Genomic DNA, 25,355 nt, shown 5'->3' with positions numbered 1-25,355 from the left:
GTTACAGTAATTTTGATGCTCATTTGTTCAGAGGCTGACTTCAGATTTGTCTTTTTTCTTTAGTAAGCGCAAAAAAGTCAGAGGGTTTTCGTTTACTTCGTGACAATACAATATCAGTGGCCAATCGTGGATACAAAGAAAGATACAGGTTAATTCTAGACTGCTCCAACTTAACTAAGCAATTTTGTCAAAGATCTAGTTTTCCTCTACTTGTCAGATTTGGATCAGGATATATCTGATTTAACTTTCAGAAGTTCTTTAATTTCCAACTTTGATTACTGGAGAAATGATGTCAGAGATAAGTGACATTATGTTCTCTGTGTATATAAATCAGAACTTTTCATAGACATTAATTACTAATTCTACTTTACTTACCTTCATCAGGATGTCTCAGTAGTTTATGCAAAATGAAATTAGGGACATCTGTGTTCATGTATTTGAAATAAAATATTTTGAAGACATTTAAATTCATCTTGGTTATTGTGTTAAATTAAATTAAATTAAAACATTACTATCTTTCTTATTTAGAGATAATTTTGTTTGTATTTTAGAAATTCTATAGGAAATAATTTTGTTCATTTATATCAGTGGCTTTGGCCAACCACATTCCATTTTTCTATGTTTGTATCAATCCAATCTATGAATAAAGGTTTCTTTGAGGTAACTGTGTGTGTGAATGTAGTTATGCAATATGTCTTTGTCTTGTTATTTTGCTTCTGGCCTGAAAGTAAAGCTTTTCATATCTATTTTGCATACACTTTGCATATGCCTAATATGCACATGTTGTCTTTCTTAGTAAAATGTGAGCTCCTTGAAGATAGGAAGTGTATTCTGTATTTGTATTACCAGAATCTAGCCTGGAGCTAGTGCCTGAAGCATAGTGGATCCTTAATAATTATCATTGCTAAGTTGATTGCTATCTACCTTTCAACAATGCCATTGGGAGACGATGGAGGATTCCACTGGACGTAGGCAGTCCTGGAAGTCAAAGTCTGGATCTGAGGAGGGGGCTGCTGAGAAGGTGGAGCAGGGTAAGTAGTCAGTTGAGCCACTGGTCCCTTGCTGCAACAATTGAAGCAGGTACAGGCTTCCACCCCAATGGAATAAGTAGTGAAAGGCTTCAGGTCATGGATTGTCTGCTGGGTGGCCATACCTTCAGACAACTATAAGAAGTCATGAGAAAAAAGTCCACAAATCAACACATATCAACACATGTTTATTATGTACACAAGGATACAAAATGGTGAAAGATGCAAAATTTAGATAAGACTCAGTCCTTGCTTTCAAGGAACTTGAAGACTATTTAGAAAAAGACCTAAAAGCTAGGTGGTGTAGTGTGGATAGAGTCCAGGACACAGAATCAAGATTTGTATTCAAATCTTGTCTCAGATACTAGCTGTGTGACTCTGGTCAAGTCACAACCTTTGTCTGCCTGCGTTTTCTCATCTGTAAATTGTGGGTAATGATAGCATCAACCTCCTAGTGTTGTTATGAGGATAAAATGAGTTAATATTTTTAAAGCAATTTGCAAACCTGAAAGCTCTATAAAAATGCTAGCTATTATTATTCTTACTGTTATTGTTGTTATTATGTTAGATCAAAATACCACTATTTTTTGCTCATAATCATAGGATTTAGAAGTGAAAGAAATCTTACCAATCATTTAGTCAAACCTCTTCATTTTACAAAGAAAACTGAGGCTGAGAAATTGCCTACCTAAGATCACACCAATAGCAGGTATCTGAAACAATGTTTGAACTAGATAAAGTACTCTTGCTGCTGTTGAGAGAGGAAGAACATTAGGTAAAGCACTATATAAATACAAGAGTTTGTTATTATATGATTTTGAGGAATTCAAGTCCCATATCAGGAACTTCAACTATAAAGTACATGGATTTAGACTAGATGATTTCTCTGGTACCTGCTTATTCTTTTATTCTATTATTTCCATAGTGAGAGTTTTTAATCACTAAAGTGAAATTCCAAAGGATACTGGGTCATTTCTTTCTCAAGAGGTATTGATTAAGTTTGTATCCACATGCATAGGAATAAATTTAGCATAAAAGCAAGACTGTAGTAAAAGCACAAATTGCTAGAGACTTCAAAATTCACCTAATCTAGTTTTGCTCCAATGGCACTTCTGAGGAGTTTGTTTTATCCTTCTATTTCTTTTGGTTGTTCAATACAACCTGTCTTTGGCCTGTCTTTGGATTGCCTAGCATAGGTAGCTGAGATGACTCAAGGAGATGAGATTGTGGGACATATCTATCATTTGCAAGGAATATTTTCTTTGAGCAGCTCTACTGCCGTACAATCTGTCACTGGCATCCATAAGGAAGCTCATCTTCTGTGGGTACCGAAGTCATGATTTGGGCCTGTTATTTAGCTGGCTTGTTTCTGGGCATTTGTTATTGGACAACCAAGTCATCTTTTTGTTTACAGTTTCAAGTCACTTCTTCTCATGCCCCAAATTCGCATTCTTATTAGAGCTTTGGCCAAGTGGTAAAATAGATTGGTTAATGTTTCTCTTTCTTTCTCTACTCCTGGTGGAAATTGCTATTAAATGAACAGGAAGATGAACAAATCTTGGGCACATGGTCTAAGGTAGATGTAAAGCAAATGACTTGGGTCAACCATCAATTGAATGATCTTTCTCCTGAACAAGCAAGACTTAATTATCTGAAGCAGAACGTTGCAATGGAATAAAGTTGAGCAAAATAGCTCCTAATCATTGCTTTAATTTCATCTTCATTTGTTCTTTATTCGCCCTTTCAATTTTTTGACAGTGGTAATTTTTGAATTTCTTTCTTTTTAAAAATCAAATTAGCCAATGGTTTATCTATTTTTTTCATAAAATCAGCTCATAGCTTTATTTATTATTTTTACTTTTTTACTTTCAGTTTTATTAATTTCTCTTTTAAGCTCCTTTTTTTAAAGGATTTCTATTTTTATTGTTTAATTGAGGATTTTCAATTATTTGTTTTTCTAGGTTTTTTTAGTTGCATGTCCAACTCATTGATCTGCCCTTTCTTTTATTGATGTAAACATTTAGAGAGATCAATATTCCCCTAAGTACTTCTTTGGTTGTGAATGTTACAGTGGAAAGAGCTCTGACCAGAGTTCCTGGAGCCCTGTGTGTGAATCCTGGCCCTGCCATTTAGTAAGCTAGAAAATCTTATGTTGTTCTTGAGAGAATAAGGAATTCAGAATCTCTAGCTTTGGAGTCAAATCTTCAATCTTCAACTTGCTACCTATAAGTCACTCAGCTCCTCTGAGACTCAATTTCCTCCTCTGTAAAATGTGGGTAAGGTGGACTCTAAGGTCACTTCTAATTCTAAGTCCTGAGAGACAGTATCTCATAGTGAGTACAGTGCTGGACTTGGATAAGAAGATGTTGGTTCAAATCCTGCCTCAAACATCGTGTTTGCCCTTGTAACCTTGGGCAAGTTACCAAAACTTTTTTTCTAAGCCTCACTTTTCTCATTTGTAAAATGAGTGGATTGGACTAAATGGCTAATGATGTCTCTTCCAAATTTAAATCTATGAGCCTGTGGTCCCAAATCACTTCACCTGTTTGAATTTAGTTTGTAGAATGGGGATAAAATGCTAGACTTTGAGAAGCAGAATTCTATATTTTTCATAACTTTGCCAGCAACATGTAAAGTTTTCTCCTATTTGACTTACTTTTTCAGGCTTCTGAGAACATTTAGGGGCACTTTCATACTTAGTATTATCTTCAGCTCATCTCACTTTAATGACTTTCATCTTTTCTTACCCTTCCAAACAATTAATTTGACTTGGGGAATTACTCTTGTCTTTTTAGACAAAAACTTAGTTAAGTAAAGAAATCAGTTTTGCTTAAATAAGCAGAGGGCAATTGAAAACAAGAGGAAAGAAAGAAAGAAAGAAAGAAAGAAGAGAGAGAGAGAGAGAGACAGACAGACAGGAAGGAAGGAAGAAGGAAGGAAGGAAGGAAGGAAGGAAGGAAGGAAGGAAGGAAGGAAGGAAGGAAGGAAGGAAGGAAGGAAGGAAGAAAATAAAAAGAGACAGAAGGGGAAGAGAGGGAGGAAGGAAGAAGAAAGACAGAAAGAAAGAAAGAAAGACAGACAGACAGACAGACAGAAAGAAAGAAAGAAAGAAAGAAAGAAAGAAGAGAAAAGAGGGAAGAAAGAAAGGAGGGGAAACAAAAGGCCTATGTAGAAGAATATGCTATAGCACTAATATACAGGGAAAACAGTAACAGAAGACATAACACCCCACTCGTCTAGAAAAAAAACCCAAGACATTAGGTGAAACAATGCTACAGGGGGCAATGAGTTCTATAACAAAAGAGTTATAAATATTGCAAATAGTGGGATCCAGTTATAATGTATTAACAATGATATTGTGAAAGATATGTTGACCAGGGTAACTTTATGTGGGCTTTCCCTCTACTGTGTCTTCTAGTAGAGGATTCAGATACTTACCACCATCTCTGTCCCTCTGGTATGGTTAGAGAATAGCCTGTAAAGACTCACAATGCCATTGGGCTTCAGGGGGGTACTAATATTGACCACAGCTTGAGTGGAGAAGACAGCATGAAATTTTGGAGCTTGGAGGCCTTCTGGTGGAGCTGGGCCTGTTTTACACTGTGTCCAGCTACTAGGTGTCTTTCCTGCTGAATTCCCGGACCAGACCTCCAAAGAAAAATAGGCAAGTCATAAGCAAATCACCCTTGAATTGAAATGAAGTGATAACAGCATAAACTTTGGGATTACTGTATCATGTTATAATTCAGTAGTATAATAGACAAGTTATAGGTTCAAAAACAAGGGGTATGCTCATACTGTGAGTGAACCTTATTCTTTTTATGCAGTGGGCATACTAACACAATGGATCCTTGATTCAAAATTCAGCATCTTGAATTAAGCTTGATTAAAAATTGCCTGTCTCTGAGTGCCACACCAAGTGATTTTGTCAGCCTCCCTCAACTGGATGGATCTGCAGACTACATAAAACTCAGCAGTTATTAAACATGGTCCCCACCAAATCTGCATGAAAATTAAATTTTCCTTTCATCAAGAAGGGAATAAACATATGGAAGGATGCATAATCTTATTTATCAAAAATCATTTGTATAATTAAACACGAATATCCTAAAAGGTTGCCTTAGGTCAACATTTGCATGAGTAAGTAATTTGTAGAATGTCAGGTACAATAGACAGAATAGATGGATGTGAGAGTGTATAGGGTTAAATTAGGCTCAATAATAGCCAGCCACATAGTGATCAATCAGGATGATAGATCTAAATGGCAATATGAGAAGACTGTCTGAGCAATTTTTAGTATAAGTATCCCTTAGTAAGCTTTTGTGTTGAACAATTCTAACTTCAGTAAATTTTTTTCTCATTCAATGTCTTCTCCACTGTTTTTTTTTTTCTTTTAAAGTTTGCTCCAAGCTTTTAAGGAGAAACCCAGGGAACATTTTCAATTTTATAACATGCAGGTTCAAGGAACATCAGACATTAAAAATAGGAGAGAAGTTGTCCATGAAAATTTTTGCAGTAAGAACCAAAAGCTTCTTCAAAATTCATTTTTAATATCATAATATTTGAAATTAGTTTTGTTCCCTCCCAGAGCACTGGATAGCTAGCATTTGTGGAGTGCTTTGAGGTTTGTAAAACACTGTATGTTATTTCATTTGATCTGAGAATGCATATTTCTATTCACTGTGGACAGTATTCTTTAGTGAAGTGAAATTTCTGATAAACTTAGTCTCCAATTCAGTGGTTTCCAGACTGGTGCTCAAATGTATGTATCTAAAAACTTCTTGCTGATAGAAAGATTCACCAGCAGCACATTCAAGTAATAATGACAATATTTGATACTCATATAATAGCCTCTAAGGTTTTAAATTAAGGGCAGCTAGGTAGCACCGTGTCTGGCCTGAGATCAGGAAGACTCATCTTCTTGAGTTCAAATCTAGCCTCAGATACTTCTTAGCTATATGACCCTGGGCAAGTCATTTAACCCTATTTACCTCAGTTACCTTAGAAAGAAATGGCAAGCCACTCCAGTATCTTTGCCAAGAAAACTCCAAATGAAGTTACGGTGAGTCAGAAACGACTGAAACAACTCATTTATGGGAATAGTGGCATCAATAAAGTCACATATAACATTTTGTCAGTCTCAAGGGCTAAATTTCATTATGGACCCATATTTTTTCCTTTAATTCTTAAAAATTTATCTGTAATTATAAATACAATACAACCTCAATATAATATTGGTGTTGGAAGGACAAATCCCTTCTGCAGACTCACTGTGTTACTAGGTACAATATGTCCCAGAGGGTATAGATGTATAAAATGTTGGTGCTAAAGTCCTCAGACATCAAGTAGTTTCTCATTTTTTTCTGTATGTATGAAGACATACTTTGAACCATCCAAATAATATAATTATTATTATATAATCAATATTAATGATAATTACATGACAAAATAATAATTACATAATCAAATAATACTTAGCCTCATTATAATGGTATTAATTTATATAACTGCATATGTATATATTTGATTATATACATATTCACATATATCCATACAAATATACAGAAGAAAGATGTGTGATTTTGTCAAGGTGAGGAAATGAGAGCTCGTCATCAGCAAAACAATCTTGATTTGTCTGTTGCCTAGCAGGGGTTGAGGTACGCAATAGTTAAGTAACTTGCTTTGAGCTATACAATAATTCAGCATTAGATAAAGTATTTGAAAGCAGGTCTTCCTAACTCTAAACCCAGGACTGTAAACCAGTAACACCTCATACCAGTGATCTCCAAAGCCGTAGCCAAGTCATGACTGCCAGGGGAATGCAGATCAATCACTTGGAAGGTGGGACTTATTTCCAAAACAATCACACCTGCCTTTTATCTGCCAATACTCTCCATTCTTTCTTTTCCAGTTTCCAGCTTCTCCAAGTATGTGCCTATTGTTAGCTCCCTAGGAAACTGTATCCCAACTGCTACCTTAGTACTTACTATAGCTGCTGTGAAGCTGCCTTTGAGGACATCTCCAACCCACCCTACCACCCCCAGCATAAACAATGCTGTCCTGCAGATCATCCTTTACTAGTAGCAGTTGCCTCATTCTCCACTCCTCGCTTTTCATTTTGGATAGAAAAGAGTGAGTCACATGGAGACCGTTTTTGCCATCCATATTATAGACATTCTTACACTGCCTTTTCCCCAAACTTGCCCTCTTTTCTGAACTTTCCTGTTACTGTCCGTGACACTACTGTCCTAGTAACCCCTGTTCTCTGCGTCAGAATCATGTTCAACTTGTCACTCTCTCTCATCCCATATGCAATCATTTGTAAATCTTGTTATTTCTACCTTCACAGAATCTCTTACATTTTATTGCTACTCATATAACTATCACCCCAGTTCAGATCATCATCTCCTTTCTCCTGGATTATTAAAATAAGACCTTAATTGGTCTTACTGTCTCATCTTTCCCTCCTCTAATTTATTCTCCACACAGCTACCAATTTAAGAAATGATTTTCCTAAAGCACAGATATGACCATGTCACCCAGTAAACTCCAGTGGTTCTATACTGACCCTAGGATCATCTTTATCTTATCCTTTTAAATGGCTATTGTATAAATGTCATGACATGCATAATTATTAGCACAGTAATATTATATATAATTTATAAATAAACACACAAATAAATGTATGCAGGCTCAAAAATTCTTCACTGATAGAAGTGCATGATCAGAAAAGTATGCAGACCCCTACCATATATCATACTGCCTGGTATGTATGCTTATATCACATAAACATATAAACATATTTCTTAGGACTGGCTGATAATAGATATTTTCTACACACATATCTCTTTATAGATTGATAGAACTTCTAGCAAAAAAAAACTAGACAGGAAAAGAACATTTTTGTCCATTAGTATATAATAACAGGGCATGTGCAGAAGCAAATGTCCTTTTGTCTTTGATGGAAGACCTTCATAACACATTGCTATTTTCTTTTCTTAAAAAAAAAATAATCATTCAATTTGAGATCAAAACAACACTCATAGAAATCAACATGCATATGCAAAATAGGACCACGGCATTTACATGAGCTTCAGTGAAAATGGATAGCAGTTAGAGTGGAGAGAAAGCTAGAATGAGATTAATGAGAGGCTGTGGATTTCAACAAAGTGTTCATAAAGACTGTGTTTTTATGACATTAAAATATCCAGTTGAAAAATAAAAATGTTCATCAATAACCTGAATGTTTTGTTTAAATAGTGAAAATATCCTTACCCCCAGTTCATTGGGGATGGAAGAGCTACAGGATCATAGCTTTAGAAAAGGAAGGGTCCTCAGAAGTAATCTAGTCCAACCCTGTTATTTTACTTATGAAGCAAAACAAGGCCCAGAGAACTTGTCCAAGATCACACAGGTAATTATTTCTAGCAAGGCTGGAGATAGAGGAATTGAACACTAAATGCTGTTTGTTTAAAAAAAGAACCATAGTCACCAAAACATAGATCTAACAATGTAACTTTAAACTATATACAGGATCATAAAGCTAGAAGAAATCTTAGGAATCATCTAGCTCAATGCCCTCATTTTTTTTTTTTTGCTAGGCAGTGGGTTTAAGTGACTTGCCCAGGATCACACAGCTCGTAAGTGTTATGTGTCTGATGCTGGATTTGAACTCAGGTCCTTCTGAATCCAGGGCCAGTGCTCTATCCACTGCATCACCTAGCTGCCCCTCAATGCCTTCATTTTGCTGAGGAGGAAACCGAGGTCCATAAAGGTTAAGTGATTTTTTTTCAAGGTCACACAGGTAGTATGTTTCAACCTATATCTTTGGGTTCCAAGCTCGATGCACTTTCCACTATTATCATGCTGTCTCCAGTCATGAAGGACAGTAGTTTATCCCATAAAAAGACTGGTAGGGGCCTCTAGGTGGTGCAGTGGATAGAGCACTGGCCCTGGATTCAGGAGGAACTGAGTTCAAATCCAGCCTCACACATATAACACTTACTATCTGTGTGACCCTGGGCAAATCACTTAATCCCATTGCTTAGCCAAAAACACAAAACCAAAAAAAACCCAAAAAGACTGATAGGCAACAGGATGACAGCTGGTGTATGTATAGGAGTTTAAGGTTTATAAGAGATTTTACAAGAATTATTTCATTTGACTTTTCACAGCACCCTTATGAGGCATAAAGTTTAAATATTATGTTTTCTGGTTTATTATTGCTGTTGTTGAACCATTTTTCAATTGTGTCTGACTCTTCATGACTCCACTTGGGCTTTTCTTGGCAAAGATCCTGGAGTGGTTTGCCATTTCCTTTTCTAGCTCATTTTACCAATGAGGTAAACAGGGTTAAGTGACTTGCCCAGGTCATACAGCTAGTAAGTGTCTGAGGCCAGATTTGAGTTCAGGAAGATGAGTCTTCCGGACTCCAGGCTTGTTACTCTATCCCCTACACTACCTAGCTGCCTTATAGATGAGGCAATTGAGGTTCAGAGAGGTGCAGTAGGGATTTGCCAAAGGTATAAGGATTTGCCTTTGGCAAATAACGGTTTTTATAACACTGTTTTTGTTAATAACAAAGCAATGATTAAAACCCAGGACTTCTGACTTCACTTCTAAGTGGTTGGGCCTCTCACCCTGGGCAGAAATGGAAAACACAACTAAGATAGAATGGTGGAGACGCTACCAAGTTGTTTCACTCTGGAAGCCTCCTCAGATAATTTCATGTCTTCCAGGTAGCTAAGAGGAAGAAGTGGGCATGACTAAGAACTGAGAACCTTTGTAGATGTTAGAGGAATGTCCTCAGATGAGGTGGAAAAGATTTATGTCTGGACACTCAGACATAATCATCTGAAGCATCTGTAAAATAAGAGGGTTAGATGAGAGGGCTTCTGAGGGTTTTTTCTACTCCTCAATTTGTGCCTCTCTGCAAAACACTTGCAGATCTCCATATTGTGATGAATGAAAAGTCCAAGAGATAGATTTTCTGGGTAACTAATAATTGATTTATAAATTATGGCTAGCAAATAATCAATGAATTGAGGTCAGTGGCCTTTAATGCCCTTGGACCAGTGGGTGTTCCCAACAGGTAGAAGTCAACTCTGATTGGTTAACAATTAATAAGAATGTATATTATAATGAGAGGTAGACTTATTCTAATGAGGGCCTGAGGGACTTGACTCTGATCCAGTCACTCTTGGACAAAGAAACTGGTCTCCACCTAGAGCACACCTGCTTGGGCAATCTAGACAAAGGGATCCACCCCCCCATACCCCAACACCACTTAGTTGAACAATGGGCTGGAATTCACCTGGATCAGATTCTCATTATCCTTTAATCAGAAATAGACTTTAGGAGAATGTTAACCCAATCTCATCAGCCCTGTCCTTCGGAGGTTGCTCTGACCTAGCCTTTAAATGAGGAAATAGAAAGGGGAAAAATCCTGGATAACCCACACCCCATATTAGTAATTGGTTATTAATAATCATTTCTCTAGTCACTCCTGAATTCCAGTTCTGCATCACCAACTGTGTATTAGATATTTCAAACTGGACATCCCTGAAAAAGTCCAGAGTCAATAAATACAAAATATTGTCCTCACTTCCCCATCCTTCTTATAAATGCCCATATTACTGTCAAGGGTATCACTATCCTTGCAGTCACTTAGGTTCACAACTTTGGTGCTACTCTCAATTCCAACTCGGCCTACACATGCATCTTGTGTTTCTATCCCCACAACATTTTTCATGCATGTCCACGTCCCCTTCTCTCCACTCATGCAGCCACCACCTTGGTTCAAGCCCTTATCACTTCCCTCCTAGACTACTGCAATAGCTTCTCATTGGTCTCCCTACACCAAGTTTCTAACCACTCCAATGTATCCACCATAGAATTTCCAAAATGATTATTCCAACATGTAGATCTGACCTCTCCACTCCCTACTTAACAAATGCCAGTTTTCCTTCCTACCTTTTGGTCAAATATCAACTCCTTTGGCATTAATAGCTCTTCACAATCTGTTCCCTTGCTGTTTTTTTCCAGGAACAATGCATTGTTCCTCTCCATGAACTCTCTAGCGCAGGCACATTAGCCCACCTGCTGTTCCTCACATAAGATGCTCCAGTCCTTGGCTTTGATTGTTAGCAATGCCTAGAATGATGCCCCTCCTCTCCTCCGCCTCTGGGAATCTCTTGCTTCCTTCAAGACACAGCTCACGTGTCACCTTCTGCCAGAGGCCTTTCCTGGACCCCTCAGCTACCAATGCCTCCCCCCTAATATTACCTTGTATCTACTCTGCATGAACATGTATACCTGTTTTATATAGTTTTATATGTACATATGTAATCTTGTTCCTTAGAATGTAAACAACTTAAGGCAGAGACTTTTGTTTTCACATCTTCAGCATTTAGGGTAATTCCAGCACACAATAAGTCTTTAAAATATTTGTTGAATGATTGATTTATGACAGGTTCAAATCTTGGCCTCTGACACATACTGACTGTGCAACCCTGGACAAATCAGTGATGGAGCAGCTCTCTTATGTTATTCAGTTGTACACAAAGTTCTAGCTTGTATTGATAGAAAGAGTTCCCTATACCAATAAAACCACAGTTCTAGTACCTAAACCTGTAGTAACATAGGATTTTAATCATCTGCTCAAGGAAAATAAGAGGACAACTCAGGGAATTCCCCTATAATTTTGCTTATGGTGGACTAATATGAACAAGTACAATGCCTTATTTGAGGGGTTGGAGAGGGTGGTAATGATGGACCTGTAATTTCATTCATATAGAGAACTGGTCAGGAAAATCTCTAGCTGTTTGACCCTGGGCAAATTTAACTTTTGTCAACTTCAGTTTCTTCATCTGTAAAATGGGGATAATGATAGCACCCACTTCTCAGGGTTGTTGTGAGGATCAACTAAGATAATACATATACAGTGGGTTGTAAGCCTTAAAGTACTAGCTATTGCTAGTTGTTGGCTATTTTTATCATTATTATTATTATCAATGAAGATTGATAACTTCTTCAGCTTAGAGGCTTAGGGAGTTCCTTGGGGGTAGAGAAATTCAGTTGACCTACCCAAGGTCACACATCAGACTCAGAACTTTATGAGTTTGAGGATTCCTCCATCCACTATGATATGCTGCTGTTTAGGAGGGGAAAAATTCAAGTGATAAATTAGTCACCTTCTAATAAATAACAGATAAAGTGAATATTATCCACTAATAGTACACATGGTGTAAACCAGAAAGGGCTGAGGGCAAACAGGATGGGGCATGAACTTCCACAAAAAAGAAGAATCACTATTTCATTCTCAGTCAACATGGAAAAGGCTTGTTCAGAATATGAATCTTAACCAAAACTGAGTTTAAAGAAATGGCAGATTTCACCACTGAGGCTTCTTATAATCCATACCCTAGCACTAAACTACTAATGAAAAATAAATAAGAATGCTGATGATCATTCACACTCCTGGAATAATCATAGTTCTTTTTCCCTTTCATCTTTTCTTTTTTTATTGACTTAAAAAACCCAAAACACCAAAGCTTGAGATATTCATTGAGAACAGTGCAATTAGCATAGATTGCAGTTAGTCTGAATACAGTCTGTGGAATCCTAGGTATTCAAAGGATAACAATTTACAATATAATAGTAAATGTGAGGATGAGCGAAAAGGAAAACAAAACAAAATAAAATAAAATACTCATGACTATGAGTTATGAGACTTCCAAAGTGGGCTGTTAAGAGAGAATAGTGATTCTCACCCTTTGGTAGTGTTTGCATATATGTTTTGGGGAGAAGAGATGAGAGAAGGAACCTCCTCCTCCCATAGTTCTATGGGTGTGGAATGAAGCATATAATGTCAGACTCTTTGATGTATTGGTTTTCCTGAAAACTTTTCTTCTTCTTTTTTTGCTCTGTTATAATGGATAGCTCTCTGGGAGAGGAAGAGAAGAGAGATACACTGAGAAATATAGGCAAAGTAAAAACAAAAGATATCAATAAAATTGATTTCAGAAAATTCACAAACTATGTTTCATAGAAACCTGGAGCTATGTGAATTATAAACAGGGATTCTGTGAGAAAAACAATTGAAGATGGTGATATATGCCTCAAATACTAAATATGAAGTTTTCATGGATCAAATCTATGTAATACTCATGACAATCTTTTTGCATGAAACATGTTTAATTTTAATTTTCTTTTTCTTTCCTTTTTTCTTTTAGTTCACAATTTTCCAATTCCACTTTACCCAGTGGGGATTCCAAATCCTCAGATACCCACAGGACAGCATTTCAGGAATCTGTCAATATGTTTTATGGCCAAACATATTTCAAAGCCAAATTTGGTTTGGCAAATGCTTTAGATGAACATATAAGATGCTTAAAGGTTTCTCTCCTAACTCAGGCATTACTTGTAGATGTTAGACACTAAACTCGATGTAAATTATTGGCTGTGAATCTATTAACAAAGTAGTATCAGTGACCTACAAATTAATAGGCTGTGTCTCTGTTGATGTTTCCGTTATCAATGTAATGATTTGTTTATCTAATTGATGTCAGATGTTCTCTGGTATGTCAAACCCAAACAAATTATGCTTATTCTTACTATTTTTATTCAAGGATAATCTTTCCATGTTTTTGGTGTGGTGGTGGTTGTGGTTTCTATTTTTTTTTTTAATATCTTCTTAACAATAAGAATTTGTCACTAAGGTGCCTAGATTATATTGAGATGTAAATAATTAGTTCAATTCACCTGTTAGGTAGACTTTGGCCTGTTGTGAATCTGGGAACATCTAGAAGTAGCATAAAGCTCCACATGGCATATGACTGCAACTTCCCAAAACAAGCTTTTAGGTTTGTTGGCAACAAGATGAGTCAAATCAAGGACTACAAGGTCTAATGACTATGTAGATTAGCTTGGAGTTGTAGGGTAAGTGATCTGTATATGTCTTAGCTGAGTAACCATAGACAGAAGTCTAGGGAGGTGTGTATAGGAGAGTTTGGAAGGAGGTGACATGTAGAAATCCAGACTGAAAGCACATATTAGCCAGTTCTGACAGCAGAGATCAAGGACCCTACTATGCGGACCCTATTAAAGGGACGTACAAAAATAAAATGTAGGCTTCTTGAATCCCAGGCCAATAATCTTTCTACTACACCATACTGCCTTCTTTGGGTTGTCAGGTCAGAGATAGGTTAGCAACAAGAAGATAAGACCAACTCAATATCTAACCACTCAAGTCACAAGTTTCTTATATTTTCCATGTTTGGGCATTAGGGGGTCCCAGAGTCTGAAACAGCATTAAACTCATGGATGGGATTTCAATGGCTACATTTGAGGACACTAAAGGGATGCTGAAGCAGGAAACCTAGTAAATAATTATGAAACCAGAATTTCAGGTACTATACATTTTTGATTTCTAGCCACGTTATAACTTATGTACAGTTCTACTTTGGATTACCTGTAGTGTAATCAGATATTCAAATAAATCCAGTACATGTGTTTATTTACTTGACTATCTTACTACTGAAATAAACATTACAGTGTTTATCACAATGGCCACAGTTCAAGACAGGCCCTGATACATAAATTATCTCTACTTTGTTACACATCTCAGAAGCAATTCTCCACAGCTATGGTGTCTCTGAGACGTACTGGTTTTCTTTTCTTCTGTTTGGACCAGGAGTATGCTGATCCAACTCAAACCTACTCATGAGGGCTAGTTGTTAAATTTTCATTGTAACTATTTACAACTTGGAATCCACAGAAACTACAAATTGGGCCTGACTGTTTTCCTTATGGTCTAGCCTGAAGAAAGTATTAATAATGCAGATTAAAGTTAATTGCGTATTATATATACTTTTGGGGGGGTTGAGGGAAGCCAATTGTTAAACTTTTACCAGTACATCCTTGGTTTGGACCCAGCTGAGCACTTTTCTGTGGATCTTCAAGGGCAAGAAAATACACATATAAGACACTTATTCTCCTCCCAGAATTTTCCTGGCTGACACTTTCTAGCAGAATGGATGTGGAGGATTTATTTCATGTCTCTGAACCTCAGTGTCTTCTGTAAAATGGGGACAATAATATTTGCATTACCTATCACTCAGGGTTATTGGGACAAAACCAATTTGAAAATCTTAAAGTGTTATATAAGATGACCCAAAGGTCTTAGTGCAATTTTAAGCTTTAATAGTTTAAATTGTTAACTTAATAATTAAGCTTAAATAGCTTAATAATTTTAAGCCTTAGTGGCTTAAAATTGCACTAAAATTTTTGTGACACTGTATATAAATGAGTTGTTATAATTATTATTTTTATTACTAATATTGACATGATGATCAGGATGTCTTCTTCTTCTTCTTCTTCTTCTTCTTCTTCTTCTTCTTCTTCTTCTTCTACCACTACTACTACTATTACTACTACTTCCTATTGCATTTTTTGGTATTAAGGGAAAAAATTTCCAAAAATTAGGAAAGGATTCTGAAAGAGAAGCAATTGCATTTAAATTTAGAAATTTATGACGTTTATAGATTTTGCAGAAAGAAAAGAAAAGGGAGTAAATCACCAGTATGCAATATATAGAGTAGAAAAAAAAATAATATACTATGTGCTTTGAAATGATTCCTGCTGCAAAATTGTTTTGGGGTTGCTTAATGTGCTCCAGCTTATTTAGAGCTGTCTGTAGTTGGGAATGGAAATCAGTTTTCATTTTAACTGCTTCACCCTATTCAATGGCTCATAGCTTTTGGAAATAGTTTTCTTTGGAGTTGATATTTTCCAAATTTAGTCGTAGTACAGAAAGGAATGTTATGCTAAGTTCCAGAAAGGGGGAAGGGGAAGCCTTCTGTTATTTTTGTTTTCTCAATTATGTCATCCCAAGAAAGTACTTCTCCATTGGTATTTGCTAGTTGATTAGTTATTCAACATGTAACCATAACTCAATGTTTATGTAGCACTTTCTTCATGACAACCTTGTGTGGCAGATAGCACAACTATTATTACAATCATTTAACAAATCTGCATATGAGTGGTTAAGTAACTTGCCTGTGTCCACATAAGTAGTAAGTATCTAAGGTGAGATTTGAACCCAAGGTGTTTTATAGCCAAGTCTAACTCTTCAATGTGTTCTTGTTCAGTCATTTTCAGTCTTGTCCAACTCTTCACGACCCCATTTGGGGTTTTCTTGGCAAAGATACAGGAGTGGTTTGCCTTTTCCTTTCTCCAGCTCATTTTACAGATGAGGAAACTGAGGAAAGCAGGGTTAAATGACTTGCCCAGGGTCACATAGCTAGTAAATGTCTGAGGCCAGATTTGAACTCAGGAAGATGAGTGTTCCAGATGAGTGTTCCTGACTCCAGGCCTGGAGCTCTGTCCACTGCACCACCTAGCTGCCAGCTCTTCAGCTACTAAACCACATTGACTGTCACAACGTGCTGTCCTCAGCACATCTCTGAAAGGTTTTTTTTTTAATGTTTTAAATTTGTTTCACATTAGAATCATAGAATGTAAAAAGTGGAAGTAAACCACAAGACATTCCCACATCTTACTCCCTGCCTTCAGACAAGTGAAGGTTTCCAACAGGCTAGCAGGGTGTGTATCTCCTTCTTGGAGGTCTCCAAAATGGAAGCTCTACTGTCATCACTAATGTGCAATGCTTTTTTCCCCTTTTTATTTAACCCCAATCTGTTCTGACATAAGTCCATTTCCTTGTGTAAAGGAGAGGTCAGCTATAAAAATTATCTTCCTAAAATATAGGTCTGACCATCTCTACCATCCCCTACCCCCACCCACCCCCACCCCGCCCCATTCAATAAATTCCAGTGGTTGCCTGTTACTGACAAGATCACATGGAAATTCCTGTTTGACTTTTCAAGCCCTTCATAACTTAACCCCATTCTTGTTCCCCACATGTACAGTATCACTGGCCTTTTTGCTGTTCCTCGAACATGGCACTCCACCTCCTGATTCCATTTTTTTTCACTGGTTTTTCCTCATGTCAGGAATTTTTTACTTCTTTGCTTCTGTCTCCTGACTTCCTTTAAGTCTTGGCTAAAGTCCCACCTTCTTCAAAAAGTCTTTCCTGCTCCCTCTTAATACTAGTACCTTCCCTCCACGATTATCTTTGATTTTTCCTGTATATGTTTTGTTTGTACATAATTGTTGACATACTATGTCTCCCATTAGACTCTGAACTCACTAAGCTCAGGGTCTGATTTTGCTATTCTTTGCATTCTCAGCAATTTAATACAATGCCTGACACATAGTAGGCACTTAAACGCTGGTTGATTTGACTTGAGGAGGCACAGTTGTTGCAGCAAAGCTATAAGAATGCAAGCCAAAGCTGGCCAGCTCCACTCAGCCTTTCCAGGGTTGCTAAGTGAAACTCTAGGGTGATTTTCATGACCTTCCTGCTGCTCTCATGATGACAGTTCGAAGAAATTTGCTGTCTCAACTGAAATATTAAATAGGCCTTGGAAAAATAGTGTCTAAAAGATAGACGTTGTTGGCTTCCTGTGATTATGCATCAATAATTAATGATGATAATAATAATAGCTAACATTCACATAGCATTTACTCTGTGCCATGCAGAAGGCAGCTAGGTGGCTCAGTGGATAAAGCATCAGGCCTGGCATCAGGAAGATCTGAGTCTTCCTGAGACATACTAGCTGTGTGACCCTAGGAAAGTCACTTAACCTCTCTTTGCCTTAATCCTCTGGAGAAGGAAATGGCAAACCCCTCCAGTATCTTTGCCAAGAAAACCTCATGGACAGTATTGGCATGATATAATCCACAGGGTCAGACACAGCTGAACAACAACAATGTGCCAGGCACTGTGCTAAGCACTTCACAACTATTACCTCATTTGATTCTTTCAATAACCCTGGGAGGTAAGTGCTATTATTACTCCCATTTCATAGAGGAAGAAACTGAGGCAATAGTGGTTAAGTGACTTGCCCAGGGTCACACAGCTAGTAACCATCTGAAGCTGGATTTGAACTCAGCTCTTCCTGACTCCAGGCCCAGCACACTATTCACTGTACCACCTACCTCCCCCTATAGCTTCATTTTGATTTAAAAACTCCCAACCTCGGGCATTGACTTACTCATATCTATATATCTATATTTATAATAGGAAGAAATTGAATTAATGAAATTTACTTATTGATAAAAAAAACCCTGCCAACTCTCAGAAATATGAATGGCTACTTGCGCTAATTCTAGCATTCTGTCTTCTTTTACCTTACTCTTTAGGAGGCTGGGATCTTTACTATTAAATTTCATGGATTAAGGAATGCAAAATGTTTAAAAGCTAAAACATTTGCTTTGGTCTGCTTTTGGTTTGCTGTGGAGCTCTGCTCCCTTTTCAGAGAAACAGCAATTATTCTGAAAATATGCTCCTATCAATGTCACCAAGAGGCCATGCCATTTTTTTTAAAGTACCATGTGAATATATTCTGATGAAAATTCATGATCAGAATTAAACCAAAGTCCAATATGAACAGCCAGGCTAGTAATTAATAAGAAGAGTAAACAAGTTTCACGCTGACAAGCAAACAATTTAATAATTTGTTTCCTATAGGCATGTAATGAGATAGTTACTGTATTCCCATGAGGGAGATAAACAGATATTAAAAGGTCTTTCCAATACCTGTAATGGCTAAGGCCAACAGTTAATTCAATAGATTCGATCAAAATCACCACTTCTTTCACCGTTCCTGATTTATTACTCAGGCTGTCGTTACTCATCATTCATTTCAGTTTGCTTTCCGGTGCTCATAAATTATGCCTCATAAATAAAAAGATACAATCAAGGAAATCATATCAATTCATCTATAACCTTGGAGATTTTCCCATGGCACTCACACTAATATCTTTTTAAAGGGTAGCTTGTCATACCTTCTCAACATGTGAAAGGAGCAAACAGTATGCCAAATCTGGCTTTGCCAGAGGTGTGGTTGGGCTATCTCTTGGCTCACATGATAGGAAAGAGAATCTGAAATGAGATGACTAATTTCCTGAACAGAATCTCAGGACAACATGGCATAGTGGAAAGCTCAGTGATTATGGGGTCAGAGACCTGGAATTTGATATCAAATTCTGGCTCTCATTAATATGTGACTTTAAGTCCTCTGGGCTTCAGTTTCCATAGTAGATTATAAATTCCTTGAGGGCAGGGACTATCTTTGCTATTTTTGTATCCCCAGAATTTAGCCCAGTTCCTGATACATAATAGGTGCTTAATAAATGCTTTATTGACTGACTGATATTTATATATTCAGATGGTTGGACTTGAAACACCTAAAGTCCTTTCTCAATAGAAATCAGATAATTACTAAACTAATTACTTGGAGTGTTTAACTCTTCTTTTAATTTGTTAACATAGCAATTTATGGGAGTGTATTGTGGACAATGCTCTACAGTTACAGAGGACTGTGAGGGAGGGCACCTTGTCCTAGGGGATCCTCATAAGAGTTTTTCCAAGGGGCTAGTGCAAATACCATTATCTTCTTTTAATAGATGAGTAAACTGAAGTTTAAGAAGAAAGTGACAAACCTAAGGTCACACAGCTGATAAGCAGATAAGCTGATAGCAGAGTGATACCATGCTGCCATTCTCATCAAATGACATCTATTCAGTAATTCTGTGGTCATGATGCTGATGTGCACATTACAGTTGCAGGTAGGTGGCTCAGTGGGTAGAGTGCTGACCCTGGAATCAGGAGGACCTGAATTCAAATCCTGTTTCAGACATTTACCAGTTGTGTGACCCTGGGCAAGTCATTTAATCCTTTTACCTCAGTTTCCTCATTTGTGAAATGAGCTGGAGGAGGAAACATCTCCACCAGCAAAACTCCAAATGCATTGGTCATGACTGAAATGATAACAACAATAACAACTCAAATATGACCCTTTAGAACTCTGCTTTCTTAAAGGTTCTAAAACACATGACAAAGAACATAAATTTGGTGATGCTCTGACCTGAGAAGGCATATTGTGAGAAAAAGGGAAACATGACAGCTCCTCACTGCTATAAGTTTAGAGACATATGAAATAGGATCTCCAAAAGTTATTACAATAATTTTCATCATCTATCACTTTCGACATCCCTAGGGAATAAAGTATGAGAATGCTAGGAAAACTAGCTTCAGTCATAATGGGGAATATTTACATCAGACACAAAGAGAAGCTTCTGTTTTTATCTCAGTTTAGCACGTGGTCTATCCTTCATTGCTATTTACCTTGTTATATATGTGTCTTGTTTTGTACTGGAGTATAAGCCTCTTGTGGGCAGGGACCATAGCTGATATTTCCTTGCATCCCCAGTACCTTGCATGGTGTTCTGCATATAAATGTTTGTTGTTGGTGTTAGTGATTTCTATTCAAGTAAACAAAGATGGTAAAAATAACTATAGATACTTAATATTTAGAATTTCTGTTGCCATTACCATGCTATGTAGTACTCAATCTTTTTATTTTTTTAAATAATGTTGCTTCTGTTACTAAGATAGTGAGATATACTAGAATCAATGTTGGACAGAGTCAGGAGGACAAGATTTAAATTTCAGCTCCAACACTTATTAGTCGTAAAATCTTTGATGCTAAATCTTCAAGCCTCAGTTTCCTTAACTATTAAGTGGGCATGATAACATCAACCTTACCTACCACACAGAGTTATGAATAAAGTTCTATGTAAAATTTGGATTCAGTCAAAGTGCCACACTTGAGGACCTAGAGGGCCACATGTGGCCTCAAGGCCACAAGTTTCCTACCCCTATAGGGTGTCCCATAAACTTGATAGGAAAATAATTATTCTTCATTTCAACAGAATTGGTTTCATTTGTAATCCCATATATGTTATTTTATGTACTTTGTGATGATTAAAAAGGTTTGAGAGGCATAGTTTCTGGGTAAATTAATCATTTTATTAATAAGGCCAGCTTGTAATTAATAAAAGGATGGTCATTTGACTTCTCAGACCAAAGACAATCATGGTGGGTGGGATCAGGTTTTATATGTTCTTTTGGAAGAGAAGTGGCAATCAAGTCTGATTGGTTAACACAATGGGAGGTGGGATCTATTAAAATGAGGGGCTGAGAGGGACATCATGTCACCTTTGGACAGATTATCTCTATACTTAGACTACCCCCGGCCTCATCCATCTATTCAAAGAACATATGCTCCACGCATACACAACAGTGTCTTAAATAAGAAAGTTAGTTTAATCTCATTATCAGCAATTCCTTTAACAGACTGAACCTTTTAAAATTAAGGCTTTAGAAGGAGAGAACTCTGGATCTCCTCAAATTATTGGTTATTAACAATCGTTTCTCTCAACTTGAAATGTTATTCTGAGAAGTTTCTTCATCTGTAAAATTAGGGTATTATATCTAGCAAGCGCTGGTTGCTACTCTATGCTGGTAAATCATTCATCCTGACTTCCTCTGTACCCTACCCAACACCAAATGGTGTGCTGAGGTAATTACCAAGCTTTCCAACTTTCAGAGGACTAAACTGTCTCCTCTTGGCTATGTCCTTCCTGGGAGGTATCTTTTACCTCACTAGTCTAGGACAGCAGTTTTTAAACTTTTTGTGTATCATGGATTCCTTTGGCAGTCTGGTGAAGCGTATAGACCCTTTCTTAGAACAATGTTTCTTTAAGAAATTCATAATTAAAGGATATGCTAAATTTCAGTTAGAAGAAAATATAAATAAAAATGTATTTTTTTTAAAACATCTAAATAGACAAACCTCCTGGAATCTGTCCGCAAACCAAGGTATCTATTGGACCTAGGTAAGAATTCCTGGTTTTAATGTGCAGATTATTCAATTAGATCTTGTTATTCTGGTCCCCTGGCTCTTAGGGATCCTTCCTCCAGTTATCAAAAACTAATTGCAAAGTCTCATTTTATCAACTTTTTTTTTGCCTAAGGTTTATATGTAATCTGCAGACATGGGTATATTCATATTTCCTGTCTCCCACCAGAGCAATTTTACTGTTACTAATTTATGTCCTGTTGAAAGAAACAATTCAAGTGCCTAAGTCCTGCTGGCCAATGAAGAAGGAAGTATCAGTCTGTTAGTTTGCCCTAATGACCAGGGTAGCCACTGGTGAGTCCCGGACACTCTTTTCCTTTCTTGCCTGTGGCAGGGACTAATCCTGTGCACTAACTACTTCTATGTGGTTTCTTCAGATTGATTGCTCTTAAATACTAGTTCATAGCTTCTGGATTGGTCAAAGGGAAGATTTAAGTGTAGATAAAGACTCCTTGTGAGCCTGACTTCTTTTGTTGTCTCCTCAAATGATCACTGTGCATTGTGTACTTACTTGGCATACACTGACTTTGCTCCATCAGCTAGGTGGGCACAAGCAAAGCCACCTTTACTCACAAAAAGGAGACTAGATGACTTCTAAGGCCCCTTCCAGCCCTAAATCTCACATACCTATGAATTCTGTTGCTTTGACAACCAAGGGTCTGCACAATGAATTTGGTGGATGGGGTGACTCATATACATTTACAATCTCAAGGCCCAAACTTTGGGCTTTGGTTTCCTCACTTATAAAATGAGGGTGTAAGACAAAAGTACCTGTAAGATCCACTCCAATTCTAATAATTTATGGGTCAATTACTTCCTTACCTTATTAATCATTAAATTTCTTTAGTGAGTCATGTGAAGCAAGTGGAAAAGCCCCCATGAGAAAATGCTATTTCCTACCTCGTGCTCTGCTGTCTTTCTGAGCGCTATACACTACTCTCCCAGGTGCTTATGGGCATCTTAGCAATGATTAGATCTTTGCATTGAGAGATAAATCAATTAAACAAAAAGAAGTCTTAACTATCTTCTTAAATACTGTATCTGGGCCCTCAAAGTCAATTTACTTCCTGGATACTGATTTGAGATGCTTTAATGCTTGAATTTTGTTCCCACTCTCAAAATGGACTAAAGGTTGTGGTTGCTTCTAGCCAGTCCAGAAAAAAGGGATTATTTATTTAGAATTTAGTGAAAACATCTTGTTAGTCTGTTCCAGGCCCAGTACTTAATTCCAATCCTACTTAAACCTTCAGATTTCCTTAGTGGTTTGTCAATAATCACAGATCACAGACAAGCCAAAAGCTAGCAGGCCCAGGAAAGAATTCCACCAATAAAATGAGATATAAAAACACAGTGCTCTACACACCCTCTTGAGATGTGGGAGGACCTATGTACACATAAATACACTTCCTGTAGGGCACCAATATTTGATGATCTGTGTGTGTGTGTGTGTGTGTGTGTGTGTGTGTGTGTGTGTGTGTGTGTGTGTGTAGGGGGGAGAGGTTGCTCTTTGGTTTCCTGTGCGGCTTCTTACCCACCAGTACAGTGGGCTAACAAGCATATTAGGACCTGTATAGGGCAGGAATTCTTAAGCATATTGGCTTTTTGGATGTTGGGAACACTGTTGCTCCATTTAACTCTCTATTACTTTTGCTTGGAAATCCAATGACACAGTTGGAAGCTCTTTCATTTATATTATTGCTTCGAAAAAGGGTTCTTTATTACTTCACAGGTGTGCTTTTCTACATGTTCATAGCCTAAAAGTTTGAAAGTTCAAACTGTATTTTTTAAATTATGTTAAAAAAATTCTTGCCTTATTCCCCTTGCCTCTCCCAAATTTTCTGGTGAGTGCATATTTAAATGTTTTGCACATAAAGGGCTGGCTACATTGCCTTCTTGCACAGAATATGATCTTTATAAATACTTCAGTATTTAGGTGGCTTAGTGGCTAGAGTACTGAGCCTGGAGTCAGGAAGACTTGAGTGCAAATCTGGCCTTGGACACTTAATAACTGTGTGACCCTAGACAAGTCACTTAATCTCTGTTTGCCTTGATCCACTGAAGAAAGAAAAAGCAAATCACTTCAGACTCTAAGAAACCACCCTGGACAGTATTGCAATGCTTTGGTCTACGGGGTCCCAAAGAGTCATGACTGAACAACAACAGGAACAACAGCAGTAATAATAATGAACTTTTGGCAGAAAGGAAAAACAATCCTTCCCTACTCCCCCTTTCTCTCCTTCATTCAGAGATAGATCTGTGTTCTCAAAGATATAGGTATTCCCTATAGTAATATAGGACATATCTGCCCATCCTGTGAGACTCTTGTCACATCCCTTATAAATCTTTCACAGTGGGCCAACCCATTCATTATGGATCACTTGAACACTATTAGAAAATCTGAGATTCAGCTGGTAGGCAAGCCAATGATGATTAAACAGTAACATGTCAGTGTCTGGGGCTTTGGTTCATCCAAAATTACAAAACTGTTGGGCCTAGTCAAAGTGAACCTTGAAACCTGGAACCATTTTCAAAGATCTGTGAATGTCTTGGGACCCTGAGTTTCCACTTTATTTGCATTCAGCTAGGGGAAATTTCATTGCGTTTAGCATTTTATGTCCCACAAACAAGCCTCCAACACAGAGACAGCAGAATCAATATCAGGCTTAAGTGAAATATAAATCTGTGTTTCATCAGCATAAGAGTGAAAGCCAGTCCCTCTTATGAATAAGTTGTCTCAAAGGCAACATAAAATTGCTAACAATAGAGGCTTAAGAATAGAATCCTCAGGGATGTCATGGGGAGCCAAAAAAAAAAAAACACACACACACACACACACACACACACACACACACACACACACATTCTCTTGTTGGAAGCAAATGCCTATTGGTAAAATATGATCCAGAGCCTTGCCTGGCAGCAGAATCCAGTTTTCAGCTCAATTCACAGCACTGTCCTGATGGCCTTCTGTCTGAGTAGTAGAACTTAAGTCTAGTAGAATTAGAACAGATACACAGCTCTAGTCAGACGGCATCAATAAATCATTTTAAAACCAGAGCCAAGTGGTCTCAGAGCTTAGCGGAAAATCTAACCAAACAAAAACCTAAACATCAGCCAACAATCCTCCATGAGATTACCACCCACTTAAATGCTGGTATGATTCTGAAGAAAAAAGGCTATGAAGAGGTTTTCTCCAAATCCAATATGAAAAACAGGCAAGAAAGGGGCAAGATCGATGGTGCCTGATGATATATCAAATACTTTATCTACTGCACCACCTTGCTGCCCCCAAGTAATATTATATACTTCCCAAAAGCTACTGCCTTCATGGCCTCCAAGTTGGTTACAGTCAGTTTAGTGAAGCACCCAGGAGTTCAGAGCAACTTATTTCCTTCTTGTGGCCTTGGGAAAACGCTGGCACATTAGAAAAATAAATAACAAAATCTTATACCAGATTTTCTTCCTGGCAGCTTTTCCACTCAGGCCATAGGTCCAACCT

The 25,355-nt window shown here is 37.4% G+C and overlaps 1 protein-coding gene across 1 annotated transcript in view; it reads right to left on the bottom strand.

The window, feature by feature from the left end:
• Positions 1–25,355, bottom strand: part of USH2A (usherin) — a 962,202-nt gene that overhangs the window by 31,221 nt on the left and 905,626 nt on the right. The window contains 2 exon segments of the mRNA XM_020982269.2: positions 925–1,163; positions 4,467–4,676. Coding sequence (XP_020837928.1) covers positions 925–1,163; positions 4,467–4,676 — 449 coding nt within the window.

The sequence above is a fragment of the Phascolarctos cinereus genome, unplaced genomic scaffold, assembly GCF_003287225.1.
Source record: "Phascolarctos cinereus isolate Bilbo 61053 unplaced genomic scaffold, phaCin_HiC Scaffold_5;HRSCAF=322, whole genome shotgun sequence".
In the NCBI taxonomy this organism is placed as follows: Eukaryota; Metazoa; Chordata; class Mammalia; order Diprotodontia; family Phascolarctidae; genus Phascolarctos; species Phascolarctos cinereus.
The sequence above is the reverse complement of the archived record's forward strand: the minus strand, read 5'-3'. Positions and strand labels throughout refer to the sequence as shown.